Source organism: Cervus elaphus, chromosome 19, assembly GCF_910594005.1.
Source record: "Cervus elaphus chromosome 19, mCerEla1.1, whole genome shotgun sequence".
NCBI lineage: Eukaryota > Metazoa > Chordata > Mammalia > Artiodactyla > Cervidae > Cervus > Cervus elaphus.
Window position 1 is genome coordinate 64,153,454 of NC_057833.1, and position 24,126 is coordinate 64,177,579.

A 24,126-nucleotide genomic window follows, 5' to 3' on the forward strand; every position below is an offset into this window, starting at 1 on the left:
TAGTTACAGACTGATGTGTTGTTAATAGTATTAAATTAGATGCGTCTGCATTTCAGACTGTGCCCATACCAGTCGCGTTCCCTTCCTCACCAGGGTCTGGGATGAGCCAGGTGTATGAGAGTCCCTACCTCCAGGGCCGCCTCCCAGGCTCCCCCGCGCCTCTGCCTGTCTGCCCCACCCCGGTTCAGGTCCTGCTCCGCCGGGCGCACAGACGGGGCCCTGGCTCCAACACTGCTCTCTCTCCAGGCCCCAGACAGAATGGTCAGATGACGGGGACTTGCATTAAGGTCATACTACCGATTTAACACATGAGATTTTCTGCTTTAAAATGGAAATATTTCAGAGGGGTCGTGGGTTCAGAGAGCAGCAGCACATCCATAACTGGCCGTGGTGGCGAGTTGGAGGCGGGAAGTGTGGGGCACTTGGGTGAGCCTGGTTAACGAGGACCAAGCAGTTTCAGGGCAGTTACCTTCCTGAGTTAGGCTGTGGTGCTGGTCTCTCCTCGGAGGTTTCAGAAGGCAGAGTACCATTATTTTGGTTCACAGGAGGCCCTCAGTAAACATTTGTTGCATAAAACAAAAGGATGAATTTCCTTACCCATCGCTTTAGTAACTAGCTGGGTAATCAGTGGTGATGAAACAGGGTTCATAAAAACAAAATACACAGTATATATAGTTTACCAAGCAGTAACAATATCTCGTTTTTAAAACGCTAGGCAGTTATCTTAGAAAACTTGATAGCTTATGTTTGAAGTAGCCAGTAAGAAGAGTTTTAGTGTCTTCTGTTGTCAGATGGAAGTGGAGGCACCGTGACGCTGGACAGGGTCCCACACCCGGGACCAGCTGGGCCAGATTGCTGAAGGAAGCGGGAGCAGCGAGAGAAAGGGAAAGAAAAGGGTGGATAGCAAAACCAAACAGGAAATGGGATTGTGAGCCCCTTCAGCATTTTGGTTCCTTACATCAAACATTTCTGCTTCGCTGTGTGGGAAAATGTTATTTCTCAAAAGCTATATTCTGTGTTTCTCTTATAAAAACGTATGTGTGTCGGTGTGTGTAACACACATCCATAGCAATTTTTTTCCTTATAATTTGTCTCTGCTGGTGCATTTTAATTCAGTTTACAACGCTGAGATTCAGAGAAGGCCTCTGGGTGGGGGAGGTTCATACCTCCTTCCCCAGAAGTCTCTCCCATGTCTCGCCTCACATTTTGAGGAAGTTTCCTAGCCACCTCTATGTAAATTCTGTGGCAGCTAACTTAGCTTGTAGGGTAAGGCTGTCCATCTTATTTTAAAGCCACCAAATTGCCTAATCATAAGAGCTGAGTAGCTTGAGTAATTTCACTGTCAGTCCTTTAGGCCGTACACCCTCCTCAGAGGGCGCTATGTGCGCAGTCGTGTCTGACTCTTTGTGATCCCATGGACTGTATCCCCCCAGGCTCCTCTCCCATGGAGTTTTCCAGGCAGGGATACTGCAGTGGGTTGCTGTTTCCTACTCCAGGGATCGAACCTGTGTCTCTCGCGTCTCCTGCATGGGCAGATGGATGCTTGACCACTGCACTACCTGGGAAGCCTTTAGAAGGCCCTTCATGATCCCAAATCCATGGTTTTCACCCCAGTCTGCACGGCAGCTCGTGATGCAGTGGGCAGGGAGAGGGAGAAGCGCAGCTCCGTGACTGGTCGCCAGCGACTGTGAGGGAATTGGGTGGTTCTGAGTGCATGTTTTACTGACTGTCTCCTGTGTTTCAGACCTCTCCAATGCATGGAAGAACAGAGTGGTGGGGAAGACAGACAAGTTTCCTGTTGTCGTGGGATGTGCACTTTAGTGTGGGGCGCCGGGGAGAGAAACAGAAGCCCGTGTAGATACAGAGGGTCATGGCAGAGGGCAGTGACTGCTGTGCAGAAATCAAGCCAGATAATCTCATACACAGCCAGACGGGTGGCTGCTATAGGAGAGGCATCAGAAAGGGCATCTCTGAGAAGGTCATGTTTGAGCTGAAACATGTTACGAATGCAGCAATGTAGTGATCTGGAGGAGGAACATTCCAGGCTGAGAGAGCTGCTGGTGCCCAGTCCTCAGTGAGAGCAAGCCAGGGATCAGCAGACCTGGCTGGGGGCGGATGTGGCGGTGGGGACATCTGGTGGGCTGTCCTGCCGACCACCACGGCTAGGAGTTTGGGTTTGACCCCACCTGCAGCCGGGACCTGGAGGGAGCTGAGGAGAGTGAGAGACCTGGGACAGGGCTGGGGGCCTTGGAGGGTGTGAGCGGGGTTGCAGACCCTGGAGAGGGCTGGGGGCCTGGAGGGTGTGAGCAGGGGTGCAGACCCGGGAGAGGGCTGGGGAACCTGGAGGGTGGGAGCGGGGGTGCAGACCCTGGAGAGAGCTGGGGGCCTGGAGGGTGTGAGCAGGGGTGACAGACCCAGGAGAGGGCTGGGGGCCTGGAGGGTGTGAGCGGGGGTGCACCCTGGAGAGGGCTGGGGGCCTGGAGGGTGTGAGCAGGGGTGTAGACCCAGGAGAGGGCTGCGGAACCTGGAGGGTGGGAGTGGGGGTGCAGACCCTGGAGAGGGCTGGGGCCTGGAGGGTGTGAGCGGGGGTAAGAGACTCGGGAGAGGGCTGGGGGCCTAGAGGGTGTGAGCGGGGGTGCACCCTGAAGAGGGCTGGGGGCCTGGAGGGTGTGAGCGGGGTGAGAGACCAGGGAGAGGGCTGGGGGCCTGGAGGGTGTGAGCGGGGTAGCAGACCCTGGAGAGGGCTGGGGGCCTTGGAGGGTGTGAGCGGAGTAGCAGACCCTGGAGAGGGCTGGGGGCCTGGAGGGTGTGAGTGGGGGTGCAGACCCTGGAGAGGGCTGGGGGCCTGGAGGGTGTGAGCGGGGTAGCAGACCCTGGAGAGGGCTGGGGGCCTTGGAGGGTGTGAGCGGGGGTGCAGACCCTGGAGAGGGCTGGGGACCTGGAGAGTGTGAGCGGGGATGAGAGACCCGGGAGAGAGCTGGCTGCTGTGCTCTGGGCGGGGTGGAGGTGGGCACGGTCCCTGGAAGGGCAGTGGGCGTCAGTGATGTAGACCGACGACGTCTGCAGCAGATAGAAGCTGAGGATGTGTATTGGATTATTGTCGCTTTCTCCCACTCCTCAGTTCTGTTCCATTGTTACCAAATGTTTGGGGGCCTTTTCACCGCTCACCTGGCAGTCTCTTACGTGTCTAACTGTTCCCTTGACTCTATTAACTTGCTTTTCCCGTCCAACTCATGTGTTGGACTGTTTCCCTCAAACATGTTCCTGGTCCTGCCCCTACTTGCCTGTCTGGACCTTCTGCGACCCTCTGTGGTTTTGCAGAAGATGTGCTTATCCAGTCTCCCTAACACATACACTGTCCCCCTTTCAGACTTCCCCGTCACCTGTGTGTTCCTGACTTCTGGTTTAATTCCACTGTGGTCTAGGGGCAGGCATCATATGATTCCTTTTCTGTCAAATTTGTTAATGTGGTTTTATAGTCCAGAGCGGGATGTCTCTGAGAATGCTCTCTGTGAGCTGGAGGAGAATGTGTATCCCGCTTTGTTGGATAAAAGTGACCTGTAGGTGTCAGTTAGGTCCCGTTGGTTGATGTTGCTTAGTTCAACTCTGTCCTTACTGGTTTGCTGCCTGCCAGTTCTGTCCATGTCTGATGAAAGGGTGTTGGAGTTGCCAGTTGTAGTAGTGGATTCTTTCATTTCTCTTGGGCTTCCCCGGTGGCTCAGAGGATTAAAGCGTCTGCCTGCAATGCAGGAGACCTGGGTTCGATCCCTGGGTTGGGAAGATCCCCTGGAGAAGGAAATGGCAACCCACTCCAGTATCCTTGCCTGGGAAATCCCAGGGATAGTGAAGTCTGCTGGGCTACCGTCCGTGGGGTCACAAAGAGTTAGACACAACCGAGCGACTTCGCTTTCCCTTTTACTTCTCTGTCCAGTTTTGTCGGGCTTTGCCTGGCATAGTGTGAAGCTCTGTTAGATGATTCTTGTTATGGCCTGTAGGTCTTCTTATAGAATTGATCCTTTTATCATTATTTAGTGCCCTTTTTATCTTTTAGCTAGAGTTAGCACGGTATATTGTTCTCTAACTATTTCCTTTTAATCTATATCTGTCTTTATAAAGTGGTTTCATAGGCAACATGATGGATTTTAAAATGATTCCTTGTAAAGCAAGTCTACTGACACATTCTCTCAATTTTTGCTTGTCTGAGATAGTTTTATTTCTCCTTCACTTTTTAAGGGTAATTTTGTAGCACGCAGAATTCTAGTTTGGCAGCTTTCTCCTTCTTAAACACTTGAAATTTTTCAGTTCACCTTCTTCTGTCTGGCATGGTTTCCGAAGAGAAGTTGAATGTAATTCTTGATTCCTGTATAGGTAAGATGAAGTCCTCCCTCCCCCCACCCCCCACCCTTAAAGAACTTTATCTTTGATTTTCTAGTTTGAAAATGACGTGCTCAGGTATAGTTCTCTTGGCATTTGTCCTGCCTGATGGTTTCTGAGCTTCCTGGTTCTGCGGTTTGGTAGCTGACGTTAATTTGGGCAATTTTCTCAGTGATTGTTTCTTCAAATATTTCTCCTGTTCTTTTCTTTCTTCTCTTTTATTCCCGTGATAGTCCTTGAATGTTCTGTTCTTTTTTATTTATTTATTTTTTTTGCAGTCCTTTTCTCTTGCTTTTCAGTTGTTGAGGATTTTGTTGAGACATCCTCTGGCTCAGATTCTTTCCTCAGCTGTGTCCAATCTATTTGATGAATCAGCCCATCAAAGGCATTCTTGTCTGTTACACTGTTTTATACCTCTCAATTTATTTTTGGTTCTTTCTTAGGATTTCTGTTTTTTGCTTACATTGCCTGTCGGTTCTTACATGCTGTCTACTTTATCTATAGAGCCCTGACTGTAGTAATCATACTTGTGTTAAATTCCTGGCTTCATAATTGCAATTTCTTTGGTTCTGATGCTTGCTCTGTGTCTTCCAATTGTTCTTTCTACCTTCATGTATGTCTTGTGATTTTGTTGTTTTGTTTTTATGACAGCTAGATGTGATGTCCTGGTTAAAGGAGCAGCTGTCAGTAGGCCGTTTGTAATGTGATGGGCTGACGGGAGAGGAGAAGTGTCCTTTAGATGTGTGGTCAGTCCTTCTGTGCCTCTGGACTGTGCCCTTCACAGTGTTTCTCGGATTGCCCTCCCCCTTATATGGGCAGGACGGCTGTGGTGGGGGTTGGGCTGGGCATTTCCCTCTCCCCAGGTCAGTTAGGGGCCAATGGAGTCCCAGCAGGTTGGGCTTTGGGTAACTCATTCTGCCGGCAGGCAGGCCTTGTTCAGAGGAGCAGCCTCCCCTTCAGTCCAGGTCGGCCCCTTTCCCCTCCCCCTGTCGTAAGCTGAGGGGACTTTCTCTGATATTCACTGTGGGAACCTGGCCGAGCTTCTAGAAGTGAGTCTCACAGTTTTGTGTGGGTCTCCCCATGATGGAGTTTTCCTGGAGTTTTTAGCCCTCACAGGTAAACCCCATGGACACAGGGGCCTGGTGGACTGCAGGGCACGGGCTGCAGAGAGGTGCTGTTTCTGTGCAGGTCTGGCATCCCGTGGGGCTGCCTGCCCAATGCTGCTCCCCTGCTGCACTCCGTCTGAGTCCCGGCCACTCGTCCTTCAGGCCTGACTTCATCTCCACCCTGTTCTTGAAGCATGTTCCAGTCTTTACAACTGGAAATAATTTGTGCCTCTTCTATGTTCCAGTGGAATTTTCTTAATAACTTTGTAATGATATTACTTAAGTTTCTTTGATAATGCTCAAGTTTATTTAGACTTGCCAGTGTATTCAATCTGCCAGTGTATTCAGTACATTTATATTAATCTCCTTAGCATTGCAGATGCCAAGATAAATATGGCGTGGGTCCTTAAGAAGCTCAAAGTCTAGTAGAGAAAGCAGACCTAAAATAATTTACAGAGCAGGACAGCAGTACTGTGATGGAATGAGGACATACAGAAGCAACAGAGAAATGTCCTTGGCTTCATATTCTAATGCGGTAGACCTGTCTTAAGTTTTCCTGACTCATGACCCCATCCTCCCTAAGGCAGACTGTGCTCTGCTCAGCTGTGCCCGACTCTTGCGACCCCATGGACTGTACCCCGCCAGGCTCCTCTGTCCATGGGATTCTCCAGGCAAGAATACCGGAGTGGGTAGCTTCCCTTCTCCAGGGGATCTTCCCAACCCAGGGATCCAACACAGGTCTCCTGCCTTGCAGGTGGATTCTTCACTGTGTGAGCTACCAGGGAAGCCCAAGAATACTGGAGTGGGGAGCCATCCCTTCTCCAGAGAAACTTCCTGACCCAGGAATCGAACTGAGATCTCCTGCATTGCAGGTGGATTCTTTGCCAGCTGAGCTACAAGGGAAGCCCGTGCCTACCTAATGGTGCTATTCTGTAAATACCTGAGTATGTTAGCTCAGTACTGAATGCAGTGCCAATGGGATCTCCACCCCTGCTCAGTGGAGCTTGGGAAAACAAGTCAAATACTCTCCCAGGGGAAACATGGACGTAAAATAATGTTTTAAGTTCTGTCCTCCTCCAGTTTCCTTATTTCTCCCGCTTTCATTATGTTATTATCACTGTCAAGTACTTGTATTGCTGTAACTTGCAAGACCTTGAGGGAAACAGAATAAAGGGTGGAAAATACCAGGGGGGAAAAGTACCTAACTTGTCAGCCAGGTCTCATCTTTCAGATGTTGTGGTAACTCCTGGAGGGCATTTCTGTCTTACTGCAGAGTCAGGGTGGGGCCTAATAAACGCTCGCTGATTGTGAATCCTATCACTTATGATCAGTGTTTTTCAATTTTAGTAACAATATCTCCAACATTTTCAATCTTCAGAAACATAAACACACTTAAAAAATACTATTATCCTCCTTCTAGTCTGAGTTTAAACAAGATAATTTCATCTCGTAAGCTGTGTTGTTTTCTCGTTATAGAATTTATTTGATCTGAATATGTCACTGAATTAAATATTATCTTCTCTTTCAACTAATTTTAATATTGTTTTATTCTACTAACCTTTTTTGCCTCAAAGGGTTTTGTATTCATTTCAATTAATTGTTCCTTATCTCAACCTAATGAGATTGTTACTGTTCTCATTTTTATTACTGAATGGGGAAAAAACTGATAATCAAAAGGTAAATCAAGTAGCTTCCAATTTATAGCATTTCTACTTCAGAACTTGAGCCGTCCATTCTGAACCAATTTTGCCATGCTTCAAAGGCTTAACATTACATGAAATTCAGTATTGTTTAAAATGATGGGAAATATTGTGCTCACTTCGGCAGCACATATACTAAAATGATGGGAGATACTGAGTTCAGAATAAAGCATCATTTCCATATTAGATACTAAAGAAGTCTGTTATTTGGTCTATCAAGGTCTATTCTAAAAGTATATTTATAGTATCTATAATATCATTTGCAAATTAACATATTTATAAGTTATTGCCAAATTGTGTCGTCTTTTCTTCAAATGCCTCTCTTGGATTAAATGATTAAAATTCTTTTTTTTTTTTAAGTTGCTCAGTCGTGTCCAACTCTTTGCAACCCCATGGACTATAGCCTACCAGGCTCTTTTGTCCATGGGATTTTCCAGGCAAGAGTACTGGAGTGGGTTGCCATCATTGTAACTGTGATGATATTTAAAGGTCGGTCTGATCACATCTCGGGCCACCATCCTTAGCTTCTGGTCTTTCATGGTTCTGGTTTTTGTAGGGTTCTTGCCATTTGCACTTCAGGCAGCTCACTCTTAAGTTCATTCCACTCTGTCCCACTTGGTTCTCCAAGACACGATTAGATCTTTAACCAGCCTTCTCATTTGATGATCCCTTTTGTTTGTATTCCCCGTATGGTCTGAACTTCAGACACTTTATTTCAGCAAACTTTGTTTCCTCAATTTTTTTTATATCGTCATTTGATATTTTGTGGATTCATTAATTGTTAAAATTTTCTCTTTAAAACCATAGATGTGTACTGTCCCGTTTGGTAGCCACCAGGCACATGTGGAGATTTAAGTTGAAATTAATTTAGATTAAATAAAATAAGTCTTTATCAGCCACTCTCCAGTGCTAATGACTACTGTATAAGCCAGCCCAGATACAGGACATTTCTATCATCATAGAAAGTTCTGCTGGACAGTACTGTGAAAATAAATTGATGGTTGTTATATTTTTGTACTTTATATGAATATAGGAATATCTGCATTTTATTTTTTATTCACAGTGAACTTTTAGAGACAGCCTGTGCTTAATATTTACTTTTGTTTCCTGTCTCTGCTCTTAAGAAACCTCCTTGAGTTTTTATAGTGTACAAATCTTATTTGAGTTTTGATCAAAGTTATTATGTAGTGGATAGTGTGAAATCAGACTACTTTGAGAATGTTTTCTGTATTAATAATATACAAAAGTGATTTTACAAAGTTTTTTTTTCCTCCTTATTTAAAGTCCATCTTCTACACATTTCCCATTTTTCAGAGAAATAATGCTGGTTCTCTAATCCAACAGTGATTGTCATACTAGTGCAAAGTTGTTGGTGTGTTTTATACAGTTTCCTCCAAGCCCATCTTTTTTTTTTTTTTTTAGTTAAATAAAAACAAAATTCCTCAGGGAAAGAAAATTTTTACAAGCAATTTCAGAGCAGAATTGATTTTGGTGTGTGTTAATGCAGACAATCTGCCCAGTGTTAAAATGTTAAAGAGAAAAAAACCACACAAGCTGCCATGTTCGTGTGATCACACCAAAATAGCAGCTTGTATTTATATTTTCAGTCTCCTCGAGGTGGACTGCAGGCACACACCGCCGAGTGGCTGTGCTTGGCGTTGTGTTGTGGTTCTGTCTGATGCCGGCGCCGTACACGCTTGTGCATGCATGACCAGCCCTCACATATGCACTTGTTCACAGCCGCGGAAGTGAAAACGACAACACAAGCCGCTCTCTGCGGGTTGTCGGCAACCTGTATGTGTGTTTCTTAAATATTAAAGAGGGGGAGAAGCAGATTTTCAGGAACACAAGAAACAATTCTTCCGTCAAATGGCCTGTAGTCCTTCCTCATTTCACAACTCTTAAGGTAAAAGCAAAATATTGGATTCTCGTGGGTGCCTCTATATATTTAGAAATTTGTAGATCCTATACTGCTCATGTTTTTGACATGTATTTTTCGCATTTCTGCTGCATGTAAGCATGCTGATTCTTACTACATATTTGTTCCAACTTATGGGATATTTTTAAGCTTAAAAAATTATTCTAGCATTTGTGTGAAAATGGAGGTGTGTCTGCGGCGGTCATGGTGCTGTGACAGCGCCCGCACCCCTGGCCCCTGGAGCCTGGGGGCGGCGGCCCCATAGCGGCCGCAGAGTCCACTGCGAGCTGCGGGCCAGAAGGGTTCTCCCTGGAAGATCTGCTGTGTAAATGAAGCCAGCGTCTTTTAGCACTGTTTATATTTCTAAACTGCGGGTTCACATTCTGGCTATGAAGAGGTGAAAAGGTAAAGTTCGCTGGGTGGCAGAGTACTCCCTCATGCTGAAACATTCCTCGTCGGCCCAGCCCGTTCAGTAGAGTCACAGTATTTTAGGAACTTTCATGCAGATTTGGAATTGACATTACTTTAGTACTTCAAGGATAAATGCTTTAAATTGCTTTAAATTTTTTTTAATTGTTGAAATACTGCAAAATGAAGTCTTTCAGTGTGACAGAGCCTTTGCACTTAAAGTGCATATTTCTACCTATTTTTTTCTCTTAATTTTTCATCTTTTTGGTATCAGTAGAAAGTTTTGTTTTTTGTTTTTCCTTTATTTGAGGCAAGGAGGCAGTGGGGTTGCTTGCTGTGTAACTTGGGGCATTGGAGAACTAGAAGGAACCTTTGCTGACAACCTCTAATCAGACGGTGACAGACACCTGGAAACCCCAGTCCCACTGCCCCTGTCCCCACTGTCGTTCTCGGACATTTCCAGTCATCCTGAGTCTTCTGCTTCGTCTTCTCACCTGGATGGTGGTTCCAAACTCCCACTGTCCCTGTTAGGCTCTGGGGGATTGTTCTGCTATCCTCTTGGGCTGGATCACACCCTTGTCATCACAGGGGATTTCTTTCTTTGCTTTTAAAAATCAGTGTTCACTTCAGTTTATGGCCTGTGAAAGTTATATAATGCTCTTAGCATCATTCGTTGCAAAAACCAAAGGCAGCAGAACTGTGGTCTAGCCTTCTGTAAGCTTTGCCTTCTTACCTCCAGTCCAGGTTCATGACTTAACTTTCATTTTTCATTGGTTGGTTGGTTTGTAGGCTTCTGGACTTATTTATTCATTCCGCCAACACTACTTGAGAAATTACTATGTAGCAGCTACTATTCTAGAAGTTGAGGATCCTGATAAAGAAAACAGTGCCTCTTCCATTCTTTTATAGAACCCTACATATTTTATTGTAATTATCTTCCTTTTAAAAATATCTGTGTAATATCTATTTTCTCGTCTAGATTTTCTTAAGTACTTAGTTTTATGTTTTTATATTTTTGCTGTTCCCCAGCACCTGGCATCCATAATAAGCCTTGTGTCATTGGTAGTCATCTTAAGTCCTTTTATTTTGCAAGTACATAAAGTTGAAGTTCAGAAAGAATGACTTAAGAAAATATAACTTGTTAATGGCTGCAGTGGAAATACTACCTGGAACTCCAGGTCTTTCAAAGTTTATTTGCCTGAATTTACCACTTTTTTTCTTTCAATTCAAGAAGCTTTTACTGAACACCTTCTGTATGCCGAGAGGCTGTGCTGTGCAGTGTGGGGTGCTTAGCAGTGTCCCCGACCCCTGACTACTGCAGCCTCTGTCAGGCATACTGTTTAGGTCTTTCCAGGGCATCGGGGTGTCTTTTCTGACAGGAGGGTTCTTTGAGGCACCACTTTAGAGTTTTCTGAGAGCTTAACAAAGGATTTTACATTCACACCCTTGGTTTCATCTTTCGACCTTGTTTTTCTGTGTCTTATGTTTGATCTTGGCCCAGAAGTCAAGTCTTAATGCTTCATGTGTGACTCGAGAGGATAAGAAGGAGACAAGGTTGTATGAAAATACCTTCGCGTTGAGCAGTCCTTCCTCTGCTTCCCTCTTTCCTTCTGTTGTAAGGGACGCCCAGCCCAGGCAGCAGCTCCCGCAGTGCCTAGACAGTCTCCTCGGCCCAATCACCTATGTATTAGGTGCATTTGCAATATTCCAAATAAACAGAGGCTGCTGTGTTGCTAGTACCCAATAAGGACCTAAAAGTACCCAAAAGTGTCTCCATTTTTCTTATAGTGTTTTCCTCACTTTGACTTTTGCCTTCACTGGCAGCCTCATGGGCTGTCTGGCTGGCTAATCGTCTGTTTCAGATCCTTTAGTCTTTTCACTGTGGCTCTGTGCAACATTCCAGCTCCTGTCCAGTCCCATAGCTACCTCTACCGCATATTTTTTTTAAAAAAAATGAAACAGCCCGGTTTCAGGTATTAAAACCTGTGTTCATTATCTCTTGCTACATGGTACATCTACCAAGATGTAACGCCTTGGAACAGCACTCATGGATTTCATAGTTGCTGGACCTCAGGGTTTTGGGAGCAGCCGAGGTCCTGGCTCTGGGACCTCTGAGCTTGCAGTCAGGTGTCAGCTGGAGCTGGGGTGGTGTGGAGGCTGCTGAGGGCTGGAGGACCCATGTGGGTCTCTCCGTGGTGCTGCTTAAGTATCCTTTCTCTAGAGGAGTCTTCCCCTAAGGCAAACAACCCAAAAAGGAAAGGCAGGCAGTGTGTTGAAGAATTGGCAGGTGTATTTTTAAAACCAGCACAATCCGTATGCAGCTGCCCAGGTTTCCCAGAAGCCCTTTTCCGCTCCGTCCAGCCGGAAGCGGAAATGTGGGCAGTGCCCGAGGGTGGGGTGCTCTCAGGAGCAGGCACTGTGTGGTCGCCTGTCATGGCCGCTCTCGTCCCAGTGGCCACGGCTCACTGGAGAGGGTGCTGGGAGGTTGAGTCCAGCTTCCTGCCTGGAAAGAGGAGAGGGCAGATTTGGTTGAATGGGGGGTGGTGAAGTCATCATCCCAAGCAGGGAGGACAGGACTAGAAAGCGACTGTCCTCCTTTCATTCCGGTTTACCTCGCTCCTCTGCTTTTTGCTTGATTTTTTTTTCAGTTTTCCTTTAATAAAACAAAAACTAGAGTAAGATATTACAGTTATTTTGGTGTTTAATCGTATTCTAGGGAGTTTTCATCAGCTCATTTTAAATTTTAGACGGATGCTGGTGGTGGAAGTTCTGGGTTTGAAGTGTGGACACAGCATCAGTCATTGTTCCTGCAAGCCCTCTGGTGCCGCTCCATCCTCCTGGTTGGCGATAAACCTTCACCAAGGGCTTTGTTTTTTCCCTTGGGGCATCTTATTGAAGACTTGCATCTTCAGTAATTCATCTGGGCCCAGTGCTTTGTCTGTTTTAATACTTCTAATTACCTAATTACGTTCGGTAATGCAGTGACAAAGCCCTTTGTCATTTCACTCTTGTCTTAACCCTTTTCTTGCTTAGGAAACACTCCTTGTGTCTCTTTGTTGTCTGAAGAACTCTCCATTATGGATATACCTTGGATATTTGCCTCGTTCCCTTTTTGTCTGTGTCATGACCAACCAGGCCCTGTTGAAGGTCTTCTGGGTTGACTCCCATCAGGTACCGGGGGCTCCTGGTTCTTGGTCTGAAGTTGGGGTTTGTGTTGTCCTGCCTCTCTCACTTCTTGATTCACCCCCATACCCTGCAGTCACATGGGAAGATATCCAGAAAGCAAGTAGAATAGTTGTCATAAACTGCTTTTGTGACAGTTAGTGCCATTTATCATTCATAGATCTTAGGTGTCCACAGGCATTGTTTAAAAATTATAGTGATCTGTGCTTCAGGATAACTAAAAATTGACAAGGGTCAATTTTTCTTCATATATGTATTTTAGGTAACAGTGAAAGAAAACATGATAAGAGTTACAGTTTTACCATTTTACAACCTCTAATGAATTAATCTAGACAGTGATCATTGGTCCTCACAGAAAGAGAGAAAAGCTAAAAATCTCTGCCTCCTGATGAAAGCACCTGGCACCATCTGTACCCGTTGTCCACTTCTGTGTTATAAACCACCCCCAAAGCTTAGGAGAACAGCAGAATTAGTTTTGCTGATGAATCTCCGACTTGAGGAGGGCAGGGCAGGTCTCTGTTCCATGTGGTGGTGGCCAGACCAGCTTGAAGTTTAAGGACTAGAATCATCGGAAGACATGTCCATCTGTCTGACTCTCGGAGCTGGAGCTGGAACACCTCCCCAGGGCCTCTCTGGGCTGCTTGACTTCCTAGCAGCCTGGCGTCTGGGTTCCACGGCTGTTTGCAGACCTAGAGTTGGACGGAAGCTGTGTTGCAGCGTTGCTTGCCATTACCATCTCTTGGTGAGAAGCTCGTCGCTGAGGACCGCGCATGTGCAGAGCGGGGGCGTTAGGCTGCCCCACCTTTGTGTGGGAGGAGCATCGAAGGATTCCGGAACGTGCGCTGGAAGCGACCCTATCTTCCGTGAAGGATAGTGTTGAGAGTTGAAATTGAACCTATTGAAGTCTCTAGACCTTCTTACCAGTTTATGGGAATATGGGGGGACAAGGATTGTGTTCCATAAAATGGAAGAACAGTAAGTAAAATTCAGAATTTGGGAAGTTTCTACAGGGTAAAGAGTTTGGTTCTTCTAACAAATGCATTGTAAAAGAGAGAGGGAGAGAAAGAGAGGAAGGGAAGAGAAGGCAAGGAAGGAAAGAAGGGACAAGTCTGTAGAATACGTCTTAAGAGAGATAGCAACAAATTTCAGTGTACAGATGCTTCTTGGAACTTGATTGAAACAAACTGAAAAACTTTTAGGGAAATTTGAACATTTGACTGAATATTTGGTTTAATCAATCGATTATTTTTACTAGTTACAGTGTTACAGCAGTACTATGGTTGTGTTTTTATAGAGTCTTTATATTTTAGGAATGAGAAATGCACCCTGCAGTATTACAGTGATGGCTCAGGTTTGCTTCGAACTGCAGCACTGAGAGAGGAGTGTACGTAAGAGGGCACTGATTACTGATGAAGCTGGGTGACTGTGCTGGGGCTCAGGCCATTGTTGTCTCTTTATGAATGTTTGAATACTCTATAATGAAATATTTTTTAAACTTGAAATCTATATTGCCTACGAATTTGGAGTTATTTCATTACAAAACAAAGTGCATACACCAGATGTTTATATCTCTTGATGTTAATTTGCAGTATATAAAATTTGTCTATTTAATACCTCCACACATCTTGAGAGAGAAACTCCTGTACTTTAAATGTTGATCAATTAAGTTGAATCAGAATTATTACCTTTGTTGCTATCAAGTAAAAACGTTAGATGATATTAGTCTAAATCCCATCATGAAATACTTTGATATTCCTTTCTTTTTGCTTATCAGAGTTCATCCTCACCTATTTACCATCTCTAATTTCTTTTTTGGCCAAATTCAGAAATTCCTTCTCTTGGACTTTCATTTTCTAATAATAACAGAACTCATCTTCAGTTCCCATTCATTGTGATTCATTTCTTCTTTTTCTCTTCTTTCTGATGGTTTGGCTTGAGTGAATCATAAATGTCTCTAGTTCAGTCATAAATTTTTTTCTCTATCTCATCTTTAATGAATTTACCACCATTTCTGTTTTTGCATGAAACTGCAGAGTCACTCTTGATTTTTTCAAAATCTTAACAACTTTGATCCCAGCCTCAGTCTGTAATCTGTGATTTTTGCTATTGTTTCAGAAGCAGATTTCTCTTTCCCAGTGATAATTTGGGTTGGACTGCTGTTCAGATTACCTGCCCTGAATCAACACCAGATGTCAGGGAAGCTATTTTGAAGCTTAAAACCTATCATCAAAGCTGCCTGTCACTATTCCTAGAGAAGCTGCTCACTGCTTTTCTCCCTTTTATTTCTGATTCCTGTAGATAGAATGCCTTCTCACTTGAAGCTTGTTGTAGGAACTATGTTATTATTCAGGTGTATTCATCAGCCTTATGACGCGTAGGTTCTTCTGTGTAACTCTGAACTCATGGAAGTTTACTTCACTGCCTAGCTCTGCCTCATTGATTAGCAAAGCAGTTGGGAAGCACTGCTGCCCTGCTCACCACCCAGGTACACTGGGGCAGCTGTTACTATCTCCAGTTGGGTCCTTACCTGTCACCTTCTGAGACAGATTCTTCAGCTGCTGACTTCTCTGAATGTCAGTTCTTCCACATTCTGAAAATAGCATAAACTTTTGTTTCTGTTTTGGAGCTCTTCTGAAATCTTTGACACCTTACTTGTTTCATGCTATGGATTCTTCATCACAATTTAGAGAACATCGTACTTTTCTGAAAAAGAGGGTATCCTGAGACGTCATAGGTCGGTGCTCCAGCACTGTAGACTAGACTCGTGGATAGCGTGCTGTCACACAGAGATGCCCTGTCTGCCTCACACACGTTTTCAGTTGATTAGGTATTTGCAAAAGGTGGGTAGTTTAAATTATCTACCTGCAATTTGATTCTTAGAGATCTCTAGTTTTTAATCTTGTAAGTGGTTAGTATGCATTTAAATGAAACTGTAAGTTGACATGCAGTATAATTTACATTTTTAGTAGTTAGGTATTAAACTCTTATAGTTCATGGATATTTGTTACAAAGTGAATATTGTAGTTTTTAGCACGTTCTCCCATAATCCATGCAGCTTGCAGCAGCCATTGGGAATTTGGTGGTCCAGTGTACATAGACAATTTCCAAAGTGTTGTTAAAGAAGCAGCCATACAGAATCACTCGGCCATGTGACCTGTCCAGTCCTGAGATAGGAAGCCTGCTTCAAGACAGGGCTGGCTCTAAGTCATCTGATGAGCAAGGAGAGGAAACCATTTCACCTCAGAAGGATTACTCTATTTTTACTTTAGTGACTGTTTTCCCAGGAAATTTCTTCTCAGCATTTTATTAACTAGTCACCTGTCTTTCATCCTGATTACTCTAATTTGGGGTATTTGACTTTCTAAAGGCTTTAGCAGCTTTCTTTTGTCCTAAATAAGTCATTTAACAAGCTTTTGTATGTATCGCCTACTTCAGTTCTTTTGACACTTTGTGGAACTTCTTTGTCTTATAAGATATAGTTATTATTCTTGCTCTGACTCTACTTTGAGATAATTCCTCCTCTTTAGGAACTCCAGCCTGAGTCTGAGCTATCTAGAGGGCCAGCACACTGAGATTTATGCATGGATATGAGATAGCCCACGGACTGTTTATTCCAAGCCCCAGAAGAGAGGCTTCCTTGCTGCAGGAGAAGAGGTCAGACTCCTATGTCTGGGAACAAACTTTATACCCAAGGGAATTTGAGGCCAAAGTCAAATTAACAGATGAAGAAGAAACAGGCTGTAGTTATTATAAAAATTAGAATCAGGAAACAGATGCCTCCCAAACCACTAGCATAGTCCACACAGGGTCCCAGCCTGAACTGGAAAGAAAGATGTAACTCTCCCAGAAGAGAGGATCAGAAGGATGCAGAAAACAGCTGAGGTCAGCACTGATAGGAAGCAGAAGACCGTCAGAATGTGAATGAAATAGCCACGGTTGCTGCTCTGGAGACTCAGGAGGAACACTTTGCTGTCTCCGCGATGTGCCCCGTGCCTCTGTGCTCTCCGTCTCCAGCCTCCCGCATGCTCTTATTTTCCGGTTCCCCAGCCGCCTCGTTCACGTGTGCAGCATGTAAAGTGCCCATCCTCAGGCCAACGGTGGCCTCTGAGCTGGACGCCCGCCGCCAGGCCTGCTCCTGCTGCTGTTGCGGTGTCCCATCCTCAGGCCGGCGGTGGCCTCTGAGCTGGACGCCTGCCGCCAGGCCTGCTCCTGCTGCTGTTGCGGTGTCCCATCGTCAGGCCAGCAGTGTCCTCTGAGGTGGACGCCCGCCGCCAGGCCTGCTCCTGCTGCTGTCGCGGTGTCCCATCGTCAGGCCAGCGGTGGCCTCTGAGCTGGATGCCCGCCGCCAGGCCTGCTCCTGCTGCTGTCGCAGTGTCCCATCGTCAGGCCAGCGGTGTCCTCTGAGGTGGACGCCCGCCGCCTGGCCTGCTCCTGCTGCTGTCGCAGTGTCCCATCGTGAGGCGAGTGGTGGCCTCTGAGCTGGACACCTGCCTCCAGGCCTGCTCCTGCTGCTGTCGCGGTGTCTCACCTGGTCCCAAGAGCAGTGTGATCATCCCTGTTTCAGAGATGAGGCTGTTAGGCAGCCGTCTGCTCCAGTCCCGCAGCCGGCAGCCATGCAGCAGAAAGCTGAACACAGGCTCTTCTCAGCTTGTGATTCTCCATTTCACCTCAGTGTAATACCCTCTTATCTCCTTCCTCTGAACTCTCCTCTCGCAGTCTTTTTCCAAATTAGAGTTCCTCCAGTACTCCCTCCTTTCCTTTTGGCGTCAGAAATGGAGTCATCTGTTGCTCTCCGCCAGCCGTCCCACGGCCTTGGGAGCACCTCTGTGTGCCTCGCGCCTGTGCTCTGCCCCTCGTCCCGCCCCCAGCCGCAGCTCCTCCGGGAAGCACGGAAGCACGTGCCGGCCGTGTTGCGCGCCCCAGGCTGTGCTCGGAAGCGGGGACACGCCCTTCGCCTTCCATGCCCTCGGGGCTTTCCTTCTGATGGGGTCAGCTTTCCCACAGATGAGCTGTGTTCCTCCTCTCCTAAAAATTCTCCTCAGACCTTTTGTGATTGAACCCATCTGATTGCTTATTTCTATATGGTGTTAGGAAGCCTTCTAGTTCCATTCTTTTACCCATAGCTGTCCAGTATTCCCAGCACCACTTATTGAAGAGGCTGTCTTCTCGTCATTGTATATTCTTGCCTCCTTCGTCAAATATAAGGTGCCCAGAGGTGTGTAAGTTTATCTCTGGGCTTCCTGTCTTGTTCCATTGGTCTGTATTTCTGTTTTTGTGCCAGTGCCATCCTGTCCTGATGACTGTAGCTTTGTAGTGTAGTCTGAAGTCAGGAAGGTGGACTCCCCCAGCTCCGTTTTTCTTTGTCAAGATTTCTTTGGGGAAAAAAAAAAAAAGATTTCTTTGGCTATTCATCATCTTTTGTGTTTTCATCCAAATTGTAAATTTTTTTGTTCTCAGTTCAGTTCGGTGACTCAGTCATGTCCGACTCTTTGCGGCCCCATGGACTGCAGCACACCAGGCCTCCCTGTCCATCACCAACTCCTGGAATTTACCCAAACTCATGTCCACTGAGTTGGTGATGCCATCCAACCATCTTTTTGTTCTAGTTCTGTGAAAAATACCACTGGTAGTTTGATAGGGATTGCATTGACTCTGTAGATTGCTTTGGGTAGTATAGTCATTTTCACAATACTGATTTTTCCAAGAATGTGGTGTCTCTCTCCACCTATTTGTGTCAACTTTGATTTCTTTCATCAGTGTCTTACAGTTTTTTGCATACAGGTCTTTTGTCTCTTCAGGTGGTTTATCCCTAGGTATTGTATTCTTTTCATTGCAGTGGTAAATGGGATTGTTTCTTTAACTTCTCTGATGTTTCACTGTCAGTGTGTAGGAATGCAAGGGATATCTGTGTATTACTTTTATTATGTCCTGACTGATTATTTTTGGATGACATTCATTCTTCCCTTATAGGATCATCTCTTGGTATTCACGAGGGATGGAGTCCGGGGCTCCTACAGATACCAAAATCCATGGATTGTTTAACTCGCTTGTATAAAATGCAGTAATATTCACAAATATAATCTATGCCTATCTGCACATAAATCATCTCTAGATTTCTTATAATACCTAATACAGTGTAAATGCTGGGTAAATAGTTGCTGGCAGGCACATTCAAGTTTTGCTTTTTGGAACTTTCTAAAAATTTGTTTTTCCTTAACATTTTTGATCCATGGTTGGTTGAATCTGCAGATTTGAAAGCCATGTATCCACAGGGCTGACAGATAGATTCATTGTGTATTGCATTCCTCTGTATTTGTTCTTTGGGTTGTTGCCGTCTTTCATTATAAACAGCTATTTAAGCTCCATTCAGGTGAATGCTCTGCCCTTTTTATTTCTGATTACCTCAGAGCACCTGGTAGAATTTTTGATCCAGAGATCATTTAAGCAGTACTGACTAACTCATTCCATTTAAAGTAGTGTTTTAATCAAATAAAGCTAATGGTGTGGTCATGTATAATAATTTAAATTCTGATATTTGCATCAAAAAAAGAATGATTTTTTAACAGAGTTGGTATTTACAAAATCACATTATACCAAATGGAATTAAACAAAGCAATCCCCCACACCAACAGGCTGTAAGTCATTTTGCTGAAAAACTTTATTCATCATGTGATGATCTTAAGCATATGAAGACATTTGAAATGTTTAGATGTTGAAGGTATCCCTTCCCTCTGTGATACAGTAATCTCCCCTTTCTCATCCTTTTTTTCTTTAACACATCAGTCCCACCTCTGGCATAAGTTGCATGGCAAATACAGACTTGTGCTAAAACCAAAAGCCGCCCTTGGCACCTCTCAGAGATGAGAGTTTGAGGGTAATTTTTGGAATTGTGCTACTCAATTTCAATTCTCTGTTTTCTTTTTTCAGGTTTCCTGAAATGCAGTTTTTCCAACAAGAAAGTGTGAGAAAAATTCTTACAGATGTTCTTTTCTGTTATGCTAGAGAAAACGAGCAGTTGCTTTATAAACAGGTAATGAAAATATCGTACAGGTGGCATCCATTGACTCAGAATTTTCTATACAGCTTGACAAATGATAGAGCAATAATGTAGCCTTTATTGTATCCAAAGTTGTATCATAATAGTAAAGCAATCAAAGAGCTGCTTGTCAGCTGCACGGTGAGAAAAGTAAGCTCCCTGGCGCACATATGCTGCTTCCTTATTATAAGACATTCCGCCAAATTGTCTTCTATAAGGCATTCAATCTTTTCTTTCAACTTTTGGGAGTTTGTTTATAAACAGCATCTTTGAAGGCAATCTAGTAATAAAACTTTTCAGAGTTGTATATATAAATATTGTTTGTAAGTACAGCATTTATAAATACATGACATGCCATGTAAGAAGTGATCAAGTGTCCTTTTACTCTTTAAAATCTGCTGATAATATAACTTGAGAAAGTTCCTTTAAACTTTCTGGAATTTATATGATATTCTTGGGATCTTGATGTTTAATTCATCTCGTAATTAAAGAAGGTTATTGGATTATGTGTATTCATTTTGAAATGTAAATTATTTAATATATAAAGAAGTATCCAGGCTTCTACTTAAGATAATGGGATTATAATAAAAATATACAAAGTTAGATACTTTAATGTATCTCAAAATGCATGTTAAGTGAGGATTCAAACTATTAATAAATTCTCTAACAATCCAAAGTTGTTATGTCAACTGATGACCACCCAAGTTCAGTATAACAGAAAACACCTGCATGGTGAGAGTAGTTTATTTATAATTTGAGATAAACTTGATTTATTTAAAGATAATAAACCAAGTCATATTGCCGCTGTCCTAAATAATATATTTGTTATTCTATACATGGAAATATGCAAAGAACTAATTTTATCTTAGTTTTGATATTACTAATATATATTTTATATTAACTAATTACATGGTGATAATGAACTTTTAGAATGGGAAATGGAAAAAATATATCCTGTTCATAATGGCAACCAAAACTATAAAATGTCTAGGAATAAATTTAATACTATAAGAATAAAAGCTATGTAAAGAAAACTATAAATGTTATGGAAGTATATAAAGGTAGAGTTGAATAAATAGAAAAGTGACAATATGTTTTTAGGTGGGAAGATGCTATGTAAAGATACTACTTTTTCTTAAATTAATATATAAATGTGTTATCATTCCAGTGATAGGCTAAGTGAGAGATATAGTTTTTTAAAACTGTACACAGTTATTTTAAATTTAGTGCCCAAAAGCTTTATAGTAATTTTAATAGCAAGAAAGAACATAGCTTACTGGCTGCGAGCACTGGCTCTACACTCTGGTTCCTTCATTTGTGTCTCGGCTCTAACACTTCTTAGACAGTCCATATTCTTGCCTCTTCTGATCTTAAAGCTTTGTTGATGAGGGCAGCACTCTTGTAGAAAAGAAAATTCTAGTCAGAATGACTTAAAATCTAAGAATGTTATGAACACACTTGCAAGAAGTCGTCAGGTGCAGGCTCTTCACCAGTGACCCAGGTTCATTTCTGTTTTTCTGTTCTCTCGTCTCATTTTGTTGGCTTTTGTCGTCAAGCCTGTCTCCTCAGTCTTCTGTCTCCTCTTTGAAATATCTGGGAGTGTCTCACGATGAAAAATTTGATGATAGCCAATGAGGTTAGAATATAATTATGCCAAGTTATACATTTATTTCCCCTTTTTCTTTAGAGAAAGAAACAACTAGATTCACGGACAAGAAAAAAAAAACACATTATAATTGTGTAATCATTTGTAAGGCATAGAGCGCACTGCGTTTGTGAGGAAGGCTAAAGAGGAGTGGGGCAGATCAGACACATTTGATGATTTAGACAAAGTCTATCAGTCACTGAGTAAGAAACTGTTATTAATTTACTGCTGAGCATCACCTTCTAAGACTTAAAATTACTCCCTGTACATGTTAGAGATTCTATAGATTCTATAGATGTAGAAATAATCCCTTACTCTAAGAGGATTGAATATTTAGCCAGATAAAATTTAAGAAAAAACCTTGAGTTTCATCACAAGCTGTTAAAGCTATTATTTTGTACTAGGTGACACCCCGTTTAACATCGACCATATTGTTAATAGTTATGGGATTTTATTGAATTAATGAGACTGTTATCATGTAGTAGAATGTCTTGCTGAGTTAATTGAAACTGCAGAGATTATATAAATGGTATTAATGAACTTTGACTGCCTGATGCCTCAGCTTTAATAAAGACTGCTTGGTGGGCTAAATGAACACAGGCAGATAAAAGAACAGGTTCAATTTTGTGAGCCTACAGGCTGTTGATGAGAAAAACTTTGTTACCTTTATTTTCAACTGACATGAGTTTGGAGTGCAGTGACTACTGAGGATCCAGCAGTGAACAAGGCTATAAGCAGAAACACTGAGGTGGGGATGGAAACAAAACACAGATTTTGGAAACCAAGACTATACCGATGATATATTTATACATTTCTGTTTTGTTACGTTTTATCAGATTTACAGCACATTGAATTTATTATCATTCTTTCCAGATTTCTTTTCATTTAAAGATGTCTATTTGGTTGTCAATTGTAATTAATAATCAGATTTTACTAGTCTAGAATTGAGAGTAAGATCAACAATTTTTTCCAAGTCTGTTTTAGAAAAATGTACCTAGTTTAGTTGGATGTGAACCCTGAATGTGTAAAAGGCTGTCTTAGTGGTATTCAGGGGGTTCTGTATTTTACAATTTTCCATTGTACAAAAAGCATTTTTTTATTGATGGGAAATGCTGAAGTATAATTCAGTACAGTTCTTTTCCATCTTTCATCATATTGTAGCTTTTACCAATGTGTTGATAAATGAAGATGTACTGCTCTAGTGGAAGCTTTCATTCACCCAGTCACTACGCAGTGAGCACCTTGTGCGTGCTGAGCATGTGGTAGGAGCTGGGTTTTCCTCGGTGTATGTGCAGATGTGTACCACTTGCCGAGTCGATAACCATGCAGCACTTCCGTACTCATTTCATCGTGTGTCTTGCTGTCTCAATTACAGGCTCCATGATGGTTGGGAGGTGCTCACTCTGTTCATGTTAGTGTTCTCAATACATCGTAGGTAGTTAACGGACAGTGTTTGGAATAAATGAAGGTAAATGCTGTATGGGCAGATGGAGACTCTGGAGAGAGGTCACAAAAAGTAGAGGGGAGAGAACATTCAAAGAAAGTGGGATGATGCATTTAGGCAAGAGCCGTTTCTTACTAAACCATCCATGAATAGTTTCAGACAACATATTGAAGGGAAACGTCAGTCCGGAGATCACTGACCCCGCCACCCACGACTAAATCCTGGTAATCAACCTAATAGAAACTAGGCAGTTTTACAGATTTTCGGACTGGAAAATCTGGTATTCTTAGAAATATCTATTTTATTCAAGTTAATACAATCACAGTAAAAAATAGTTTTTGTATAGCATTTTCTGTAACTAAATTAAGTTTTCATTTGGATGATAAAAGTTATTAGAATAGGCAAAATAGTTTTGAAGAAACGAAAATATGGGGAAGTGGAGTATTTTACAGCTCAAATTGTGACAGTAGTAAAGTTCTTGTTAAGAATGTATAAATTAGTAGAATACCAGTAAAAACAAACCCAGAAAAAATGAAAGCCAAAGATTCAGTTTGTGATAAAGATGACATTTCAGAACTCTTGGGAAAAGATGGATTATTCAGTAGATGAGGATTACTCAATAAATTAAATTAACTCTTAGGGAGAGGAAAATACATATTTATTCTTCAGGGCAAAAAGAAATTCCAGATGGGTAAAGAATTAACTGTAAAAAAAGAACTTGTAATTTAACTTAATCTCAATATGATGAAGGTTTCTTTGGCATGAAAGCAAAGGAAATTATAAAAGATGATTTATTGATTTGACCATTTTTAAAGTATATAATTTCACTTTGACATGAGATATCTTCAAAATTAAAAGGCAAGTTATAAACATGGGAAAGTATTTGTAACAAAAATGACTAAGGGTTAATTTCCTGAATTGCTGAAGAAATACTACAAATCATTAGGGAAAAAGAAACTCTTCATTAAGAGAAAATGGGCAATTCATTAAATAAAAATGGCCACTAAAATGTTTGTGTTCAATCTCACTAGCATTTATGAAAGTTAAAACAACTATTTGTAAAATTTGATGGGATTTTTTTAAAACACTACAAATAAAGAGAGTATATGAGATGGTTGGGGAGTTTTATGCCTTAAAGTGAGGGGATTGTTTCTAAAGGGCAGGTTAACTGTATATATCAAATATCTTAACTCATTTACCCAGAAAGTTTACTTCTAGGGAGTTTATCCTAAGGAAACCACCAGAAATAAGCAAAAAGATTACCTCAAGGATATCTATCACAGTTTTTCTTTCTTTTTTGGCCTTCCCCACT

General features: G+C 42.8%; 1 protein-coding gene across 3 annotated transcripts in view; it reads left to right on the plus strand.

Annotated features, from left to right (window-relative positions):
• Nucleotides 1-24,126, plus strand: part of TBC1D5 (TBC1 domain family member 5) — a 564,837-nt gene that overhangs the window by 303,496 nt on the left and 237,215 nt on the right. For all 3 annotated transcript variants that reach the window (XM_043875247.1, XM_043875248.1, XM_043875246.1), the window contains one exon: nt 19,617-19,719. In XM_043875247.1, the coding sequence (XP_043731182.1) occupies nt 19,617-19,719 (103 nt within the window). The remainder of the gene's footprint in view (nt 1-19,616; nt 19,720-24,126) is intronic.